Source organism: Carettochelys insculpta, chromosome 11 (genome assembly GCF_033958435.1).
Source record: "Carettochelys insculpta isolate YL-2023 chromosome 11, ASM3395843v1, whole genome shotgun sequence".
NCBI classification, from domain to species: Eukaryota; Metazoa; Chordata; order Testudines; family Carettochelyidae; genus Carettochelys; species Carettochelys insculpta.
The window spans coordinates 5,567,430-5,585,190 of NC_134147.1; the positions used below are offsets into that span (position 1 = coordinate 5,567,430).

General features: G+C 44.6%; 1 protein-coding gene across 1 annotated transcript; it reads right to left on the reverse strand.

Moving 5' to 3' along the window:
- Positions 1-590: 590 nt before the first annotated feature.
- Positions 591-17,061, reverse strand: TNNC1 (troponin C1, slow skeletal and cardiac type). Its single transcript, XM_075005013.1, has 6 exons — positions 16,934-17,061; positions 9,731-9,761; positions 7,684-7,830; positions 5,149-5,263; positions 3,309-3,445; positions 591-1,349 (listed from the first exon to the last, which is right to left on the reverse strand). The coding sequence occupies exons 1-6, from the start codon at positions 16,955-16,957 to the stop codon at positions 1,318-1,320; spliced, it is 486 nt and encodes a 161-aa protein (XP_074861114.1). The 5' UTR covers positions 16,958-17,061; the 3' UTR covers positions 591-1,317.
- Between the last annotated feature and the right edge of the window lie 700 nt (positions 17,062-17,761).

Consider the following 17,761-nt stretch of genomic DNA (forward strand, 5'->3'; position numbering starts at 1 on the left):
AAGCATGGCTCACTATAAACTTGGCTCCACACCACAAGTGTGAAACGAAAGATCAGTGTTTCATTTGGAAAATGTCTGAACAAGGCATTTTGACGTTTCAAATACCAAGCAGCCCCGTAGCACCTGAGGGACTAACAAATGTATTAGGTCACAAGCTTCCTGGATAAAACCCTCTTCTTCCAATGACTCACGTGGCCACCCCTCTGATATCCTGTTGACTTTTGTTTTTTATTCAACCAAAACTATTTTTGAGTGCAACCTGAATTCACCACAAAAGTGCCTTTTTCAGCAAATCAACTATATGGCAGTAAAATTTTGACTCACTCAAATCCAAAGTTTCTCAGGGCCGTGGATGTGCCGTACTCAGTGTTTGTTAATCCCTTGTGACACAGTCACAGTGACATCTGGAAGTGAAAAGCTTTCATCCTGTGAAACCCCTCTCCCTTGGCCTTCTTCCAGTTCTGTGTGGTTTCTATCAAACCTGACACTTCACTGAGTGTGTTGCATCTGGAATTTCCCTGTGCTGGTCTTACCAGCTGTGATTACAGATTACTTCTGTGAAACAAGCAGAAATGAAGTAACAACGATGATAGCCTGTGAATTATTTTATTAGCATTTCAAAACGGAATTGTATTTCTGTACACATCCCGGCTTTGCATCACACTTGAAATCAATGGTGGGAGGTGGGGGAAGAGAAGAGCTTGTCCCGGTTAAATCAAAATGTTCAGTGACAGTTTTGAGTGTCTTAAATTAGCATTCAGTTGAAGGTTCAAATGCTAATAGTTTTGTTGTAATATGTTCTATGTGGCAGCATCAGATCCAATGGCAAACTCCTAGCAGCTTCACTGGGAACAGGAGTTTGCTCCACATGCTGGATTCAGTGTGTAACCGTAAGGAATATGCAGGGATTGAGCAACTCCTAGCGGGGTCACGTGAGTTCAGTGTCCTGCAGCTGACTGGCAGTCACTGGTTTTGCTTTTTACAGCGGATTGGTTCTTACTAGACTACAGGAAAAGTATTCTTTACAGATGTAATGACATATTCACTAGGTTATCTGCTCCAGAGTTTGTCAAGGGACTCAAGACTCTGCTGTCTCACGTCTGCTAACAACATCTTGGATAGCGATAATAGTTCTCTTACTTAAATAGCCATAGAGTGACTGTCTGAGGCACCTAACAACAAACACAGTGTATTATCTTGATGGCCACCCTGTTCAGCGCTTAGTCGTCATGCTAGCAACCCAGGAGATACAACCACATAGACGAGACGAGGAATCAGAGGGCTTTAGAAGTCAAGGCTGCGCGTCTTATTTCTGATTTATTCAACTCCCTTCATGAACTCCAGGAATTCTGCCAAGGAAGGGAAATCAAAGACACGTGTTTTAATGACAACCAGGCCGTGTCTACACTACAAAAAGAATGGTGACGCTGCTTACTTCGAAGTTGAGAGTCTGCGCACACCCTACTCCGAAGTTATGCTTTGAAGTAGGGCTCTACTCCGTTCCCGGGAATGGAGTAAGGACTTCAAAGTTGGGCTCCCGAACTTCGAAGTAAGGGAAAAATGTGTGTAGACTCTCTGGTGATTACTTCAAACTAGTGCCTAACTTCAAAGTTAGTTCCTAGTGTAGACACGCCCCCAGAGAGTCAGCGTGTCGTCTTTAGCATTTCCTGGGTATCTCCAGAATCACCCTTCTGTCGGCCGTTTTCTCCCCTTCACAGTTCTAAGTGCCTAACCCCGTAGCTAGCTATGCTCCAGATGTAGAAGGGTTTGTTACTCCTTCTTGAAGTTCCACTAAAATGGTATTTCTTAAACTTTTTGAGACCCCAGAACGCCAAACAATGATATTTTTATGGGGAGCACCTATGAAAATTATATCAAAAAAATTGCCGTCAGACCAAAACAAAAACCAACAAACCAACAGCAACATCTACAGCAAAACTAAAATGAAGTAATTTAATCAGGTATCATAGCAGTGAAGAAGTAACATTGGATCTGGTTTCAATAACAGAAAATATAGTCTTATTGTAAAACTTGGAATTATTTTTCCAACCGCTCACGGCACACCTGTGGGTTGTTCATGGAACACCAGTGGCCCACAGAACATAAGTTTAAGAAACACTGTACTAGCGCGTTTCAGCACAGTGACAGCTAATGGCAACCCTGCCTCAGTTTCCCTTTTGCTAGTCTGAAATGTGGCTAAGGGCTCCTTAGTCTGTGTCACTGGAAGCTCACCTCTTCTGAGAGGTAAAGGGGTCACCTGCCCATAGGCCAATATCTCTCTCTCCCTTTTCTTACCAGAGAAGGAGCAAGTGAAGCTAACACAGAAACAAATAAAAATCCAAAAGTCTTCTCTTAGGGCTGTCGGTCCAAGTATGAAGCAGTCAGGGGCGTTTGTTGAAGCACTCTTCTGTCTGGATGTTGATCTTCCTGCCCCCTCTGATGCTGCGGAGTGTCCCTGTGACAGCTCCCAGCCTCTCCCACATCCACCCTATTCTGTCTGGCTTGCAGGTTTTTTTCCACTGTTGCTCACAGGCCACTGAGCCCACAGCAAGGGAAGTGATGACTCTCCTCAGTCTGGGATGCATATACGCATCATGCCTGCCCTTCATTATAGTTCTACATGTCGCAGAAATACACTGCGAGTTCTGGCAATGATGATAATACAGAAGTGGCAGGGGCAGTTAGCAAATACTAAATACCGTTCTCTTTACAAAATCGATGTTCTTTGTATGGTTTGGGGAAAACCCTGTCCAACTCCCCTAATTTGTACCTCTAGCTTTATAACGCATAATAAACTGCACCTATATCAGCTAAGGAGGCCCTTGGGATACCTCTCACCAACCAAACTAGCTCTCACACAAGCCAGTTCAGGTTTTTGTTCCCCCTAAATATTGCAAGCTACTCTGAAAGTGTGGGATTATCAAATGTCGCATTTCCAAGCCTGAACCACAAGCCGTCTGGAATTTGGCAAGGAAGGAGTGGATCCAGATCTTGGTTTTGCACAGGTTCATTGCCTCCGTAGTGGGTGGAAACCAATACCTGCATCTGAACATCCCTCAAGACTAAGGGCAAAGGATGTAAACCTGTACCTAGATCTGCAGCCTAATTTTGATGCTGGCCCATACATCTATACAAGACCAAACCCTGATCCCATACTTGTACCCTCTCAGGCTTTGTGGGAATGAAAACCTGGATCTGAAATGTGACTCTGAGACCTGTCTCTAATATATACAACTGTCCCAAGTTCCTGAGGGCAATGGAGATCCCAGTGTAACTTTTAACCAAGTTGTGCACAAAATCACACCTACCATCATAGTCAATCTTGCCATCATTGTTTTTGTCTCCATCCCTCATCAGTTCCTCTATGTCATCTTCAGTGATGGTCTCTCCTGTAGCCTGGAGCATGATCTTCAGTTCGTCGAGGTCAATGTATCCATCAGCATTTCTGTGCAATGACAGAATGTCTCAAAGATAAAACCAAAAATACTGCAAATGGATGGACTCCTGCCCCCCATGTCACATCACTCCCACTTGGTTTCCCATCTGTTTTTATCAGCAAACAGCCCATTCGTAACTCATTCTCTTGAGTTTCCTGTCTTGAATTGGTAAGACAAATAAATGCAGGGACATCAACTCCTCCCCTTTCTGTGGGTCTCTGGTGGAGGAACCCTGTAGGGTTTCACCAAACAAAAAAGCAGTCCTGTAGCACGTTAAAGACTAACAATTTTATTTTATATATGATGAGCTCTCATGGAACAGACCCACTTCTTCAGATCTGGAGAATCCTGAGGAGAAGCCTAGAGGATTTGTATGCCTCTTGAGACAAAGAAAGCAGAGAATACTATTTTCTTCTGCTAATGAATTAAGAGAGAGTCTTCCTGGACAAAGAGTACCTGGAGAAGTAAAAGTCTGGCAAGTGATGAAGAATTATTCAGCAAACTGCTGAAGAATGTGCTTGGATCCATTTGGAAAGAAGAAAATTCCTTGAGTTTCCCTGGAGGAGACATTTTTAGGTGCCAATCTCGGCTAAAGGGGCAACTTTAACTTGCGCAGAGTCATATCAAAAGACAACCCTTAATACGAACTATTTTTCTTTCAAAACTCCTTGTGGCACCAGAGCTCCTCAAGATTCACATTTCTTACAATTCTTGTGCAGCTGGATAACGTCTGAGGGTCGTCTACAGGATCATCAAAACTCAATTACAACTTACTTTCCTTGACGAGAGCTTATGCTAAGATTTCAGTGAGTCGTGACTAAGGGAAAATGAAGAGTTAACGTCACTTGGGATGGAAAGGGTTGGACACAAAGCTAGCTTTCTAAAAGGAGCCATTTTACGATTAATCTTACTTTATAAACTGAAGAATGGCTTTACTCAGAATATTTTTCTCAGTAAACTAATTCTGTGCTCATCAGTGTCTGCTGTAAGATGAGCGTTTGGGCGGCCACCCAGGAGAGATTCGAATGCCGCCCAGCTTATTAGCAGGGTGGCCACATCACCCACAGCCGGCAGCATGCGTTTCCACTGTTAATGCACCTCTGAACACGCCCCAATGCACATAACAAAAATTATTTTGCACACGGCTGGAAAAAATTAGAGCCAACATTGGTGCTTGTATAATAAGTGCTGTTATTTTGTGTTCCTCAGTTATCACAAAGTGGCTAGTTGCTGCTTTCAGCACAAAACCTAATGTAATGGGAACCATGGGGACTTATTCAGCAGCACCATAATACCTAGCAGTGTACAGGCTGAACCTCTCTAATCTGGAACTCTCTCGTCCAGCAACATCCACAATCTGGCATGATTTTAGTTAGCCAGACTACCACTTACTGTGGGAGTGGCCACGTTTCCTGCAGTCCCACAAAGTTTGTTTCCAGCCACCAGTCTTGGCTCTCAGTGTTCTGGGCTGTTATTTTGCTGTGATTTACCCCAAAATGTCTTTAAGTGCCCAGGAAGCAGTGAAAGTGTCAGTAATACTGCAGGACAATATTGACCTCTCGTGGTCCAGCGAATTCTCTCACCCAGCACCAGTCGGGTCCTGAGGGTGCTGGATTACAGAGGTTTAACTTGAATTTGGAAAGGGGTACACAGCCTTAAAAGTCTGAAAATCATTGGGCTAATGTTAGTGTATTGCATTCTAGTCTCTTACTTATCAAACATTCTGAAGAGATCTGAGAGTTCCTCTTCTGATTTTCCTTTGCTGTCATCTTTCATACATCGGACCATCATAACTAAGAACTCATCAAAGTCTACAGTGCCGCTGCCTGAAGGTGGAATAAACAAGGTTTCGATTACACTGGAATCTAGAAGGCAGCCTTCGATGTCTTTTTGCTTTTGGACAAACAGGCATATACATAAAACAAACATTAAACTTTTATTTCATAATCCAGCCACAGGCTTCCTCATTGTAGCTGTCGGGAGTCAGTCAGAGATTACGGGATGGATTCACCATTGATTTTCACCGTATGTAGTCATTTACACAAGTGCAAACTGAACATAACATACAACTACTGTATGGAAAATCCTGATCTGTTAGCATTTGACTTCCTCGTTGCTGAGTTAAATTGCTATGGAAGGTGCAAGACAGTGAAAAACCAAGCATTGTATTTTTTTAAAGCAGAGGGTATGTTATCTGTTGTTTAAATGACACTGAGGGGATATTCTCCTTGTTTCTTAGCATAATTTTCCTTGCATTTTTGTTTAACAAGCTTGGGATGGAAATCTTTTATCACGTTGCTTTCCTTGCTTGTTTTCCACCAGTCTGCTCATGCTGGTTTGTTACTGTGAAGTTGTTTGTGGGTATATTGTTGTGGTACGTGGGTGGGTGTGTACAAGTCCGTACACTGAGGCATTTGATTTGAGATCAAACGCTGTGCATCTATAATTCCTTGGAATCTGCAAACACTGAAGAAGGATATGGTGGATCACATTTTCAGCCTGTAATACTTGACATGGCCTATTCTATGTGCATGCGGCTACTGCCCTCATCACGATAGTCTTTTGCAAGTGATGAAACCTGTACCTACATCTCCTGTGTCTCTCATAAAAGGTGTGAGAAAGCTGTCTGCATCCCTTATAGCACCTTTTGTCTGTTACACTGGAATATGCAAAGGCATCGGAGATATGTAAGAACTCATGCCAATTCAGTGGGTGTCTGGGGAGCTTTGAAAATTTCAGCTTTAGCATATTATAACCTACAGCCTCAATTCTGCTGCTTCTTGCTGATGGGCAGAGCTCTGCAGCCAATGAGTGTGCATCTTTATAACCTCCAGCTTGGAGCCATGACAACTATAATCTCAGGACAATCTCCTATTTTGAGGAAGAGGGGGCTTCTGCAAGGAGAGTTTCCTTCTGGATGAGCCCCGCGGAGCGCATGTCTGCACCGTGTATTTTGGAGTCCGGAAGAGCTTCTCCCGGACTCGGCATCACATGGCCATATGCTAATGAGGTGCAGGAAATTTACATCCGTGCGTCATTAGCATCTTCCGGATGGCTCATTACCATGCCGCTTCCAGAAGAAGCGGCTGGCAGGTGTAGACGCAGCTTTAGACTTCCACAGAGGTGGACGGCTGCAGTTTATAGCCCTGGGCCATATGCGCTCCCAGCAGCCCTGCATTGCTGTGGTGCGGAATAGCCCCAGCGGTGCTTGGTAACCTGCCAAGCTAGGAGCGATGCAGCTGTGGCCAAAGACCTTACACAAAATGGCACTGCGGCTTTACTGCCTGCGCCTCACAGAGCTTTGGGTCTGCGGTACAGGTTGAACCTGTATAATATGGACTTTTCTCATCCAGCAACACCCAGGGTCCACCATCAGTGCTGCTGCTCTTGGGAAATGAAGTCCTCTGCATGCATTTTTGTTTGTTTCTTAATATCTAATCTTGTGTTTCTTTAGTGTTGTGCATCGCTAGGTATAACTCTCTATTATCCAGAACATCTGAATATCTGGCAACCTCCTGGTCCCCGGGGCTGTGGACGTGAAAGAGGTTACTGCAGCTGATTTGCAGGGTCAAAGCTTGGGTGCGTGGGGAGAATGCACAGGGGGTACTCTGGGAAAGTGGGTCAGGGCTGTGGATTCCTGAGTCCAGGCGGAAGGAGAAAAGCCTGGTGCCTGGCAGTGGAGGCCAGGTTTGCAGCCCAGCTGCCACAGGACTTCACTACTGGCCATGGGGCTGCAGTCTCAACCCTCAGCCGCAGGGCTCTGCAGCCCCCAAGTGCCTTCCTATCCCCGCTCCAGGAATTCCAGCCCTTCTTCTTTCACCAGTGTGGAGCTCCACAGCTGGTGACAGCAGAGGGGACAGCATTGACTTCCCTGGTCCAGCAACTTCCCTGGTTCAGGACCAGTCAGGTGCCAAGGATGCTGGACCAGGGAAGTCCAACCTGTATTACCAGAAGTGCTCCACCTGCATTAATCAGTGCGCTTTCTCAGTTTTGTCTGGTTCCAGAAATAGGAAGGAACAGCTAAAAGCTACCAGACTTTGGGTTCTTTGTTTCCAGGATGGCTCAGCATTCCGGATACGTGGGATGCTGGGATACTTTCTCTGGGGGCAGTAGAGTGCAATCTATTTTCTTTCCTGTGAATCTTGCACCTGGCAAGCTTGACTGCCCACTAACTGCATAGTATCTAAGGTCCAGCCAATAACTGCTGTGCCCTGAGACACCTAGCTGATTTAAGAGAATAGCTCACCATCTTCATCCACCTCATCTATCATCTCCTGCAGCTCCTCGGGGGTTGGATTCTGCCCCAGCATCCTCATCACCTTCCCCAGCTCCTTGGTGCTGATGCAGCCATCCTCAGCCCCCAGGACGAAGATGTCAAAGGCAGCCTTGAATTCTAGAAAGGAAGAGGAGAAACGGAGAGGCATGAGCCTTGTGACACAAGCCACCACGCAGGCCACTGGGGAGGTTCATGGCTGTGGTGATCCAGAAACACACAGATTTCAAAGGTGCGTCTGCAGGCGTTTGAGGTGTGTCAACCGAAGTCCAAATTAGTTCCCTCCACCTTCCCTGCACTGGTGTGAAATCAGTCACTCAGCTCCACTCAACATCCAGTTTGACAAAGGCTAATCCAGCCCAGTGGAAACCACTGAGTTAGTCGGAGGGGGTTGTGAAGGCTTCTTTGTGAGCCCTCCTGAGGTCTCTTCCAGCCCTGGGATTCTATGATTTGATGATTCTATGTTGGCCATTAGGAAGTGCAGCTGGAGAGTCCAGGGTAAGTAGAGCTTCGTGGTTCAAAGTGTGGATTGAGTACACAGAAGTTCCGCCCCCACGCTGTTCACGACACTCTGCTGCCCTAGGAAATGCTTCCATGTGCTACCCCACGTCCTGCCACAGACCAATCTCTGAGTGGGAATCATAGAGTGCGCGAATATGTTGCACTGTAACAGCCCTTTCTAGACCTCTGGCACGACTAAAGTGGGCCTAGTGCATGTTGTTGTAGTCCAGTCCAGTAGCTGGGAACTGTGGACCTCAGCCACTGGGAGCTACAAGCAGCTGTGCCTGCAGATGCTGAGGTAAACAATGCCTCTGGAGGCCTGCCAGGGCGAACCATGTCTGGGCTGCTCATTGCCCGTCCCTCTCCTTGCTCAGTCCAACAGAGACTACATGGCACCATTGGAGTCCAGTATGTTAGAGAGCTTTGCAGTTCCCACCCCTGTAAACCAGGCTGCAGCACAACGAAGGCAAACACGAGTATTCAAAAGAAACTCACTTCTCCCAGAAATCTCGGGGCTGCCCCTGCAGGCAGCTTCCTACTTTGCCTATAGCTAGAACAGCCCCTGGATCCAACTTATCCACCAGTGAATTTTCCAGACATCTTAGCTCTATGAAATCAGGCTGGAGCTCTCCCAAGAGCAGGCTTTGCAACAGGATTTCTCCTGCCTTTCCTTGTGATTGTACAAGGCTTTTGGCACATAACTGCCCAGCGTCCCCTAATGAGAGCAGAACTGCGTTGGTTTTCAAACTGGGGTACGTGAGCTCCCATCAGGAGTACCAAAAAAAAGCCTGTAAAAGCAGAAAACACACTATTGCATATAGCAAGCTTGTCTGACGAACTAATTATAGGTATATTACGACCCTCTGTCGGATGAGGGTACGCAGTAGAGTACATTACAGGTTGAACCTCTCTAGTCCATCACTGTCTCATCTGGCAACATCCGTAATCCAGCATGATTGTAGTTAGCCGGACGACCACGGGTCATGGGTGTGGCCAAGTTTCTCATGGTCCCATAAAGTTTGGTGACAGCCACCAGTCCTGGCTGTCAGTGTTCTGCATGGTGATTTAGCTGTAATTTACCCCTCAGTGGCTTCTAAGAGCCCAGTAAGCAGTGGACACGTTGGTAATGTGCCAGACAACAGCAAATTCTCTCATTCGGCACCGGTCAGAGAGGTTCAACCTGTATTTGGAAAGGGGTACACAGCCTCAAAAGTCTGAAAACCATTGTGCTAGGTGTTGGTCAGACACACAAAAAGATCCTGTACTTGTCCCAAAGGGCATTAAGACCAGAAATACTATTGTAGCAACTCCACTGCCAGCATCTAAACCTGGGGGATGAGGAGTCATTTGCTGGGCGTTTACGTTGGCAGCTGGAGAGGCGGCATTTCCCTTGTAGCAGCAATTGTTGACTCTGAGGTCTCAGAGCCACAGGCTAACACCACGGGTTGATAGCGGATTGACTAGCCATTGCAGGGGGTATCTTCTGTCCACAATGGTGTCAGAGTAACAGCACACCTACCATTTTTCTGTTCTTCTGTCAACTGCTCAACCTGTGATGAAAATAGAAAGCGAGAAGAAATTCACTTTTATTAAACCTGATCATTGTCATTCATTGATAATACCACTTATACTGGACAGTCTCTATGTAAAAGAATAATTGGACCTAAATCAGCTGTCAGGAACGGTAACATACAAAAACCTGTCAGAGAACACTGCAGTCTCTGTGGACACTCAGTAGCAGATTGAAAAGTAGCAGTCCTACAACAACAACAAAAATTCAAAAATAAACTGCAAAGAGAAACTTCTGAGCTGCAATTTATTTGCAAACTTGACTCCATCAACCAAGGATTGAACAGAGACTGGGAGTGGTTGGCCCATTACAAAAGCAGTTTCTCCGCTCTACATGTTCTCACCTCCGCATTAGCTACTGATAATGGGCCACATCCTCCCTGACTGAACTGGCTTGATTTCTCCTCTCTTGATGTTCACAACTTCACGTTAACTGCTGATAATGGGCCACATCCACCCGGACTGAATAGAGCTTGTCAGCTCTGTCCCTCCCCTTGACTGAGACTCCCTTTTTAAATCCCCCTCTGAAACCTGCCCACTCACGCATCTGACAAAGTGGGTCTTTGCCCACGAAAGCTTATGCTGCAAAATATGTTAGTTTATAAGGTGCCACAGGACTTCTTGGTGTTTTTGAAGATGCAGACTAACTCGGCTACCCCTCTGATACCACTTATACTGGGCACTATTCAAAATCTTTGCACCTCTTTGTTAAGGGTACAGCTCTACTTACTGGCAGAGTGACCTGGTCAGGGTCGATCTTCCAGGGTTCAGTTTTGCATGCTTAGTGGAGATGCGCAAAATCAAACTATCTGGGCTCGACAGTCAGTCCCGGCAATCCTCATTATCATGAGCAGTAAGGGAGGTCGGTGAGAGAGTTTCTTCCATTGACCTCCCCCCAGTGAGGATGGCCAGATAAGTCGATCATAGATACGTTGAGTCCAGCTATGCAATTGCTGTAGCTAGAATTGCATATCTAGCATCAACTCTCAGGTCTAGTGTAGACCTGGTCTAATTCTCACAACAGCCTTCCTTGTGGAATAAAAGTTCTTTTTTTCCTCTAAATAATTTTGACACAGTCACTTTTATTTTGTATATGGCATTATTCTGCTCATCTTTTAAATATATTTTATACTCTTCTGGAGTTAACATTATCTTTAATCAGAGCGTGAGTCTCTGGCACATGGAGTAATTGTCTTTTAGATAGTCCGAGCAGCATTTAATTACACAAAACCAGGGACCAGAGCGGGAGGAGTATTTGTCACACCTGAAGCGCTACTGTGTGATGGTTCTTCCTCTGGCTGATGGAAATGTAGAGCAACAACTTTAATTTTACAATTAGCTTAAGCTAGATAATTGTGTCAGGAGTAGCAGAGTGCATCGCCAGACACCTTCATATCTGTGAATCTGACACTGAGTCACTGTATGTTTCAAGGTCTGTTCTGGGTGACCAGAGTCACCCACTGCAGAGTTTTTAATTTTCTGTTTGTGAATCAAGCATCTGCCTCCACCGTGGTTTGTGTGCATGAGGTTTAAGGTTGCCCATAAGCTCTGAAGAATTCTGAGACCTTCCACATTTCGTCTTCCACAAGATTTTTGTGACTTCTTGTGAATTCTATGCAGCTTCATCAGGATTGAAGTCATATTTTGTGAGAGTAAACACGTGGGTCAAAAAGGGCTTGTGCATCTTCAGGCAGTGGTGGGGGTTGTCACTGAGATCCCAGTTGATAAGGAAATGTTACTCTTCTTCAAGGCCTACATTTCTCACTAGACTTCCTTGAGGTTGCAGCATTGTGGTGCGTGGTTGGGCATGCGATGTGTGACAGCACAGGCAGCCATTGTGCTGGGATCAGCTTTAGGGTTCCTGCGCTCCTCTGTCTTGCAGGAGTCAGCTGGACACTGACAAGTCAAGTGTGGCTATCTCTGGTCCGTACCAGCACACGGGACTCGACTATGGAGTAGACAAAAGCAGTGATGCCCCCCCAGCTTGTGCCTTCTGGTTTCTGGACCGGATTGACCCTGGTCTTCATCTGGGTAGTTACCATCTTCAGGAGTGGATAGAAGATGGCAGCCTTCATGTGGCCCATTCTGTTACATGAGAAATCAAGACTAATGCCCTCAACCTAGCGACTGGTCTTTAAGCAACGATCTCCAAGTCTTCAGAGCAACATATCGACTCTGTGGTTAATTGTATCACCGGGAGTCTTTACACCAAGACTGGATGTCTGTCTGAAAGATGGTCTAATGCGGTTTCAGATGGTTGGGTTCCATGTGACAGTTGCTAAGCCTGTTCTATGCAGGAGGTCAGATTACATGATTATAACAGACCCATTAGAATGGCTGTTAGAATGGATGAATTTACTGAGCTCTCTAGTCCACTGATTGCGGGTCATTTATAAACTCTGATTTGGGATGAAGTTTTTTGACCTGTCTCCTAGTCTTCATCTTCCTTGGAGAACCGCAGGATGAGAATTTTAGGGCCCAGTCCCACATGATTTCAATGGAACAGAGCTGGTCTCTTAAAGAATAATGGGGACTCCTGGTTTTTTTCCATTGCATTGATTACCAGAAGAATGGAGGAACTTCTGTTCTTCCCGTTTCTATTTTAGTCTTAGATCACGATGCTCAGAAATTGGAGGTGATAAAGAGTCTGAAGATTAAGTAAATCAAGGTAACAGAATGAAGTTACGCTACTGTGAAAAATTTAGTGGAAAATTCAACCTGGCAGGTCCTTGGCTAAGTAGCCTTTGCACTCGGGTGGGAATGGACACCTGCATCTGTGGACAGGGGAGAGGACAGCTCTGCAGCCCTTCCAGTGTGTTGAAGTCCATGGGAAATCCCAGAACTAGTGGCCCTGGCTTGTCATGCTGTAGATCCACTCCCCAAACTCTACACACCCATGGCCTTTGGGGGTTGGAGGAGCACCCTACTCTGCCACGTTAGGGAGAGTGATATTCCCAGCACTCCTGCCATGCACTTCCTCAGATCGCAGGGTCCGTCCCACGAAAGCTCACCACCTAATAAATCAGTTTGTTAGTTTTTAAAGCACTACAGGACTGCCTTTTCATATGTAAATGAGTTCATCTACTCAAGTACTGAATTAATGGTGGAGTGTAAGATCATTTCCATCTCCTTTGCTGCTTATCAAGAGCAAACAAATTGTGGGGCCGTAGTCAAAATTGGAGTTAATGCGATACATTTACAGGAACAACACATTAGATGTTATGTGTTATGAGTCATGTGCTAGTGTTCTGGACCAGTGAGTCTCAACCAGGGGTATGTGTATTTCTGGGAGTGCTCAGAGGTCTTTCAAGTATATTCAACTCATCTAGAGAAGCGTGTCTCAACCAGCCCCAGGAGGGTCATGGGATGGGTTATGGGGGATCACAGATGCAGGGCCAGCATTAGAAAGTGGCAAGCATGGCTTTGGCTTCAGACAAGGCTCAGATGTGAGAAACGGGCTGAAGTATGGCATTGAAGTGTCAGTACACTAGTTATAGTCCAGTCAATCTATTGTATGGTAAAAATGAGGAAGTCGACATTTTGTCAGTAGTATTTTTGGTACTGTTATGTCTGATTTTGTAAGCAAGTCATTTTTAAGTGACGGACACCAGACAAAACAGCCTCTTGAAAGGGGCCCAGTAATCTGGTAAGATTGAGGACCGCTGGTCTGGACAACGTTAGCACCTCTCCTCTTATCTGAACTTAATTCCCCATCTCAGTTCGTTCCTTCTGGATGTTAATGTTTCATATCCTACCACAGACTACGACATCCTCCTTTCCAGCTGGCCTGCAGAATTCCGTGGCACTTTCACCTTCCTGGGTCTTTTCCTCCAGCAGCAACTCACCTGCTACATCTGTTGCCACCCACACGCCCCTGTCACTAGGCAGCTGTACTGTGAGGCTTACAGGGTTCTCTCTTTGGTCCTGCCATCAGAACATTGCCCTACCCGCTTTGTGAAACTAGCCTATGTAAATGGGACCCAAATCTGCAACCACTTCACCACCCCATAACATGGTGCCAATCAACCCCAGTCATTACCAGCAGTTTCCCTAACACACTCTGTTCCTCAGCTGTATCACAATCTATATTGGAGTCTTGGGCCCTGACCCAGCGTTATCAATGTTGTCCCATAATCTGGAACTTCAGTGCCTCGTCTGCTATCTCAGCCTTGGGCTTTTGTTGATTGTAGCCTCGTGACCGTTTGTTAGAAAACGGCCAAGCCTGTTGTGGGGGCTGAGGCAAAAATGACCTGCATTCCTTACTGAGAAACCTTGGGGTTTTGTTTTTCTTAAACAAGCCACAGGACAGACCCCGAAACTTGATCCATCGTATCAGGTGCAGATAACAATAGTAGCAGGATTCCTCTTCAGCATTGCATCACGAAATCTGAACCCTTTTGTCCAGCCACCCATGATGGAAGGTAAGCAGCTGCAGGCTGCTCTTTCATTGTTTTGGCAGTAAAATAGGATAGTCTGGGACTTTAAAGGTATGAGCTATGCCCAATAAATTTATGCCTATTGACACTTTCCTGCCTTCCATGTAACTCAACTCTTTTGGCATGTTAGCTATTTATAAGCCTCAATGATTGAGGTGCTGGCAATAAAGATAAACCTTCTGATTGTTCCCAGGAGCTGAATGGCATTGGTATTTATCCTTGGGCCCTTTATCTGGACACTTGTCCTTGGCACTGTTCGGAGCATGATTCAGTGGAGTCTGAAAGTGTTACCAAAATAGCTCTGCCTCAATATAACCTTATCTAGACATGAGTAGTGAAGAGGAAACTCCGCTAGCCTCTGTTGGTGCATTTAAGAAGAAAGAATTGATGGGAATTAATTCAATGCCTTATTAAAACATGTCGTCAGCTCGTAGCAAACCACCAATGGTCAATACCTTTGAATCAAGCTAAGCCTGTTTAACTAGTGCCTTTCTTCCTGTGCATAAATTCATAGACATAAGAATGTACTGTACATAAATTAAAGGTTGGGTAACAATAATGCTAGCAAGATAAATCCATTGCAAGGCTCTGGTAATAACATAATAAGCCATGAGATGAACATAAAATGGCTTCTGATCACCTCCAAGACTCAATGATGTATTTGTGGCCTTTTTCTTCTATGTTCTGTATCTTCTAGTTTTGGAGTTGACTTCTTTCAGTACAGACTGGGTGTGTAAATGCTGAAGATGGTGTGAGGATATATAAGTGGTACCAAAAGATGCTGTCTTGGTTATTCCTTGTTTTGGCTTTGTTATTCATTGTTATTCACTGTTTCCATCTGAAATTTTGCTGCTGAGTGTTTGTTACAGTACATATATTTAGGTTTTTCTATGGACTGATCCAAGAAAATACCCTTCACCCTCTGTTCTACTGCATTTTAGAACTATGTGCTTGTCCCAAAACAATCATTTTGTCTTTGCAAATTAATCACAATATAAAGGGAGCTATCTTAATGTGCTCAAGCCAGGACTCCTACATGAAATTATCAATGTTACAGGGTTTTTTTTTTACTGGTTCTTATCAACACATGGTGTCTGCATCTGCCCCAGGTCAAAAATTGGACTTCATGGAGTCTTCCGGTCTGCTCCTTTTCTTGGCTATATAATGCAACACTTGGAGTCAGAAGTAAGTTGGTTATTGGGGATAGAATTTTTTGTGTTTGTGGTCCTTGAGTAAATTAATCTAATCTCTAGTCTAACACCACTGAAATCTAAAATGTTAGATTAGGGATTAATTTTGTTCTAGACCCTCAGGGGGCTCAGCAGGTTGAGAGGTATGAAGGAAGCTGAAAGAAGTGCAAGGAAAACACTCTGTTATCCATCTCTTGAGTCTAATTCTTTCTTGGAGCTGAAGAATGCATTCCATCCACCTGACTGACAGATCCATGTGGCTAATAGTTAGCATTGCTGGTTTTCAAAATATGTTTCAAACTTTCTTCATAACAGTGTGTGTGATCCCTCTAAACACTGTGGCACATGAGTCTAATTGACGAGCCAGTTGCAGAGGTATGAATTTTATTTACTTCTACGTGTCACTTTTTTGTTTCATTCTGTTTTGGAGACCTGGACTTTGTGCTCACAGAACCCAGGAGGACTGGGGTCTTTTAAATGGAGTCCCAGCTCAGTCATGTAGGGATCATAGATTACTCTAAGGACAATTGGTTTAGCTGCCAAGCATCAACCATAATCCCTCTTCCTTCAGGACATACTGACATTTTGAAAGCAATATCCCCCTCTGATTTATCTTTGTGTTCTTGTTAACTATCTACGACACCATACATAATCCTGTAACCACCAGAGTCACATATAGGACACGTTAACAAAAAATTCAAGGTAAAGGGATTCATTCACACGTTACGGATTCCAGGAAGCTACCACTCACATGTTGTTCTGCCTCCCTGTCATCAGCTGTTCAAGGTCCAAAAAATGCTGCACTTTTATTGGTTGGAGTACAAAATGACTTGTGTTTGTAAAGGAAATTTGATACTCAACGGTTAACGGCAAAACTGCTTTCTCTTGTCTTCTTTACAAAACTCAACCAGCAGATTTCGCATTATAATTTTTTTCAGTGTAGTTGCCAAGAGCAAGGAAACAAATTGCAAATCAGATCATGTATTTCCTAGGGCTTTATCAAAAGGGATTTTTAAAATCTATTTCACAGAAAAAAAAATGACCTTGGGAAAAAAACTTGGAAACGGCAGAATTTTAGTACAAGAAAATAAAATGCTTCACTTGCATCTTATGCAAATTCTCTTCAGTTCCCCACGGAAATCCATGATCTGTCCAGTTCTGGATAAAGCAATTGCCACACCTGATACAGCAGGAGATTTTTCAAACTGTATTTAAAATTACACTTCCACTCCTTCTAAGTACGGAACCAAGACAGGAATAATCTACATAATTTAGTAGCTTCTTTGTACAAGATTCTGCTTAGAAGAAGATTAACTAGAATTGACATTGCATGAAAATTTCTAGGTTCTGCACTAGAAGGTGCCTCACTTCAACTAACATTCCTAAGTGTGTTTCATTGTTACGTTCAGTACTCCTAGAGAATCATTGCTGGGCCTTACTGTGGAGTCAGAAGACCAGCAAAAACTCTTCGAGATGTCTTTCTAATACAACAAAGGCACCCATAGTAAGCTTAAACATATTACTTACTGCTGCTTTGTAAATATCATCCATGGTTAGTTACTGCTGGGCAGGAGCTGGACAGAGAGGGCACACAATACAAACTTCAAGTCTCTGTCAGCTGTCCCCTCCTTCTGTCTCTGCTAATATAGCAAGGTGCCAGCCCTAAATGTGTCACTCTGGAGCAGTCACTCAGCACATCAGCAACCTAATATCTATCAATGATACCCACTCCTGTAGTGAGAATTCTTCACCCCAGTGAGAAGGGGAGGGAAGGGGCCCTGTGCAAGGCTTACAGCTGGCAATCCAAGGGCCCGATCCAGCACTCATTGAAGTCAGTGGGCTTAAAACCTCAAGTGAGTACTGGCAGCCATTGGTGTCAGACTAGGGGTCTGATCCTCTGGAATTCTCTGGGGAACGTCCCTTTGAAGTCAGTGAGAACAGAAGGGTAGCCTGGAAGTAAATGTTGGGAATGTCTGGGCAGCTGGTCCCTTCCTTTATAACAGGCTGGATCCAAATCCTGAATGCAAACACTTCCAATGCTCACTAGAATAGTGTGAATCAGAATCCAACATTTCTAAGTTGGGTCTGTCTCTGCCTTTTTTTTATTTTTATTTTTATTTTTTTTGTAGAGGACATTTCTCCTCTTCAGCAGTAAGCAGAAAAGGCTGTCACTTCAGTTTGTGCTGTTTCTATCTCACCACGCAGCTATCTCTTATGAGTTTGTGATCCCTGCCACTGACTCAGCCAGTGCCCTTAGGTGAGTCACTTATCTCCTTAGCACTTCAATTACTTTGAAGAATGGGGATATGTCATGCCTACCCACCTTCGTAAGCCAGCTTGACACATTAAAGAAAA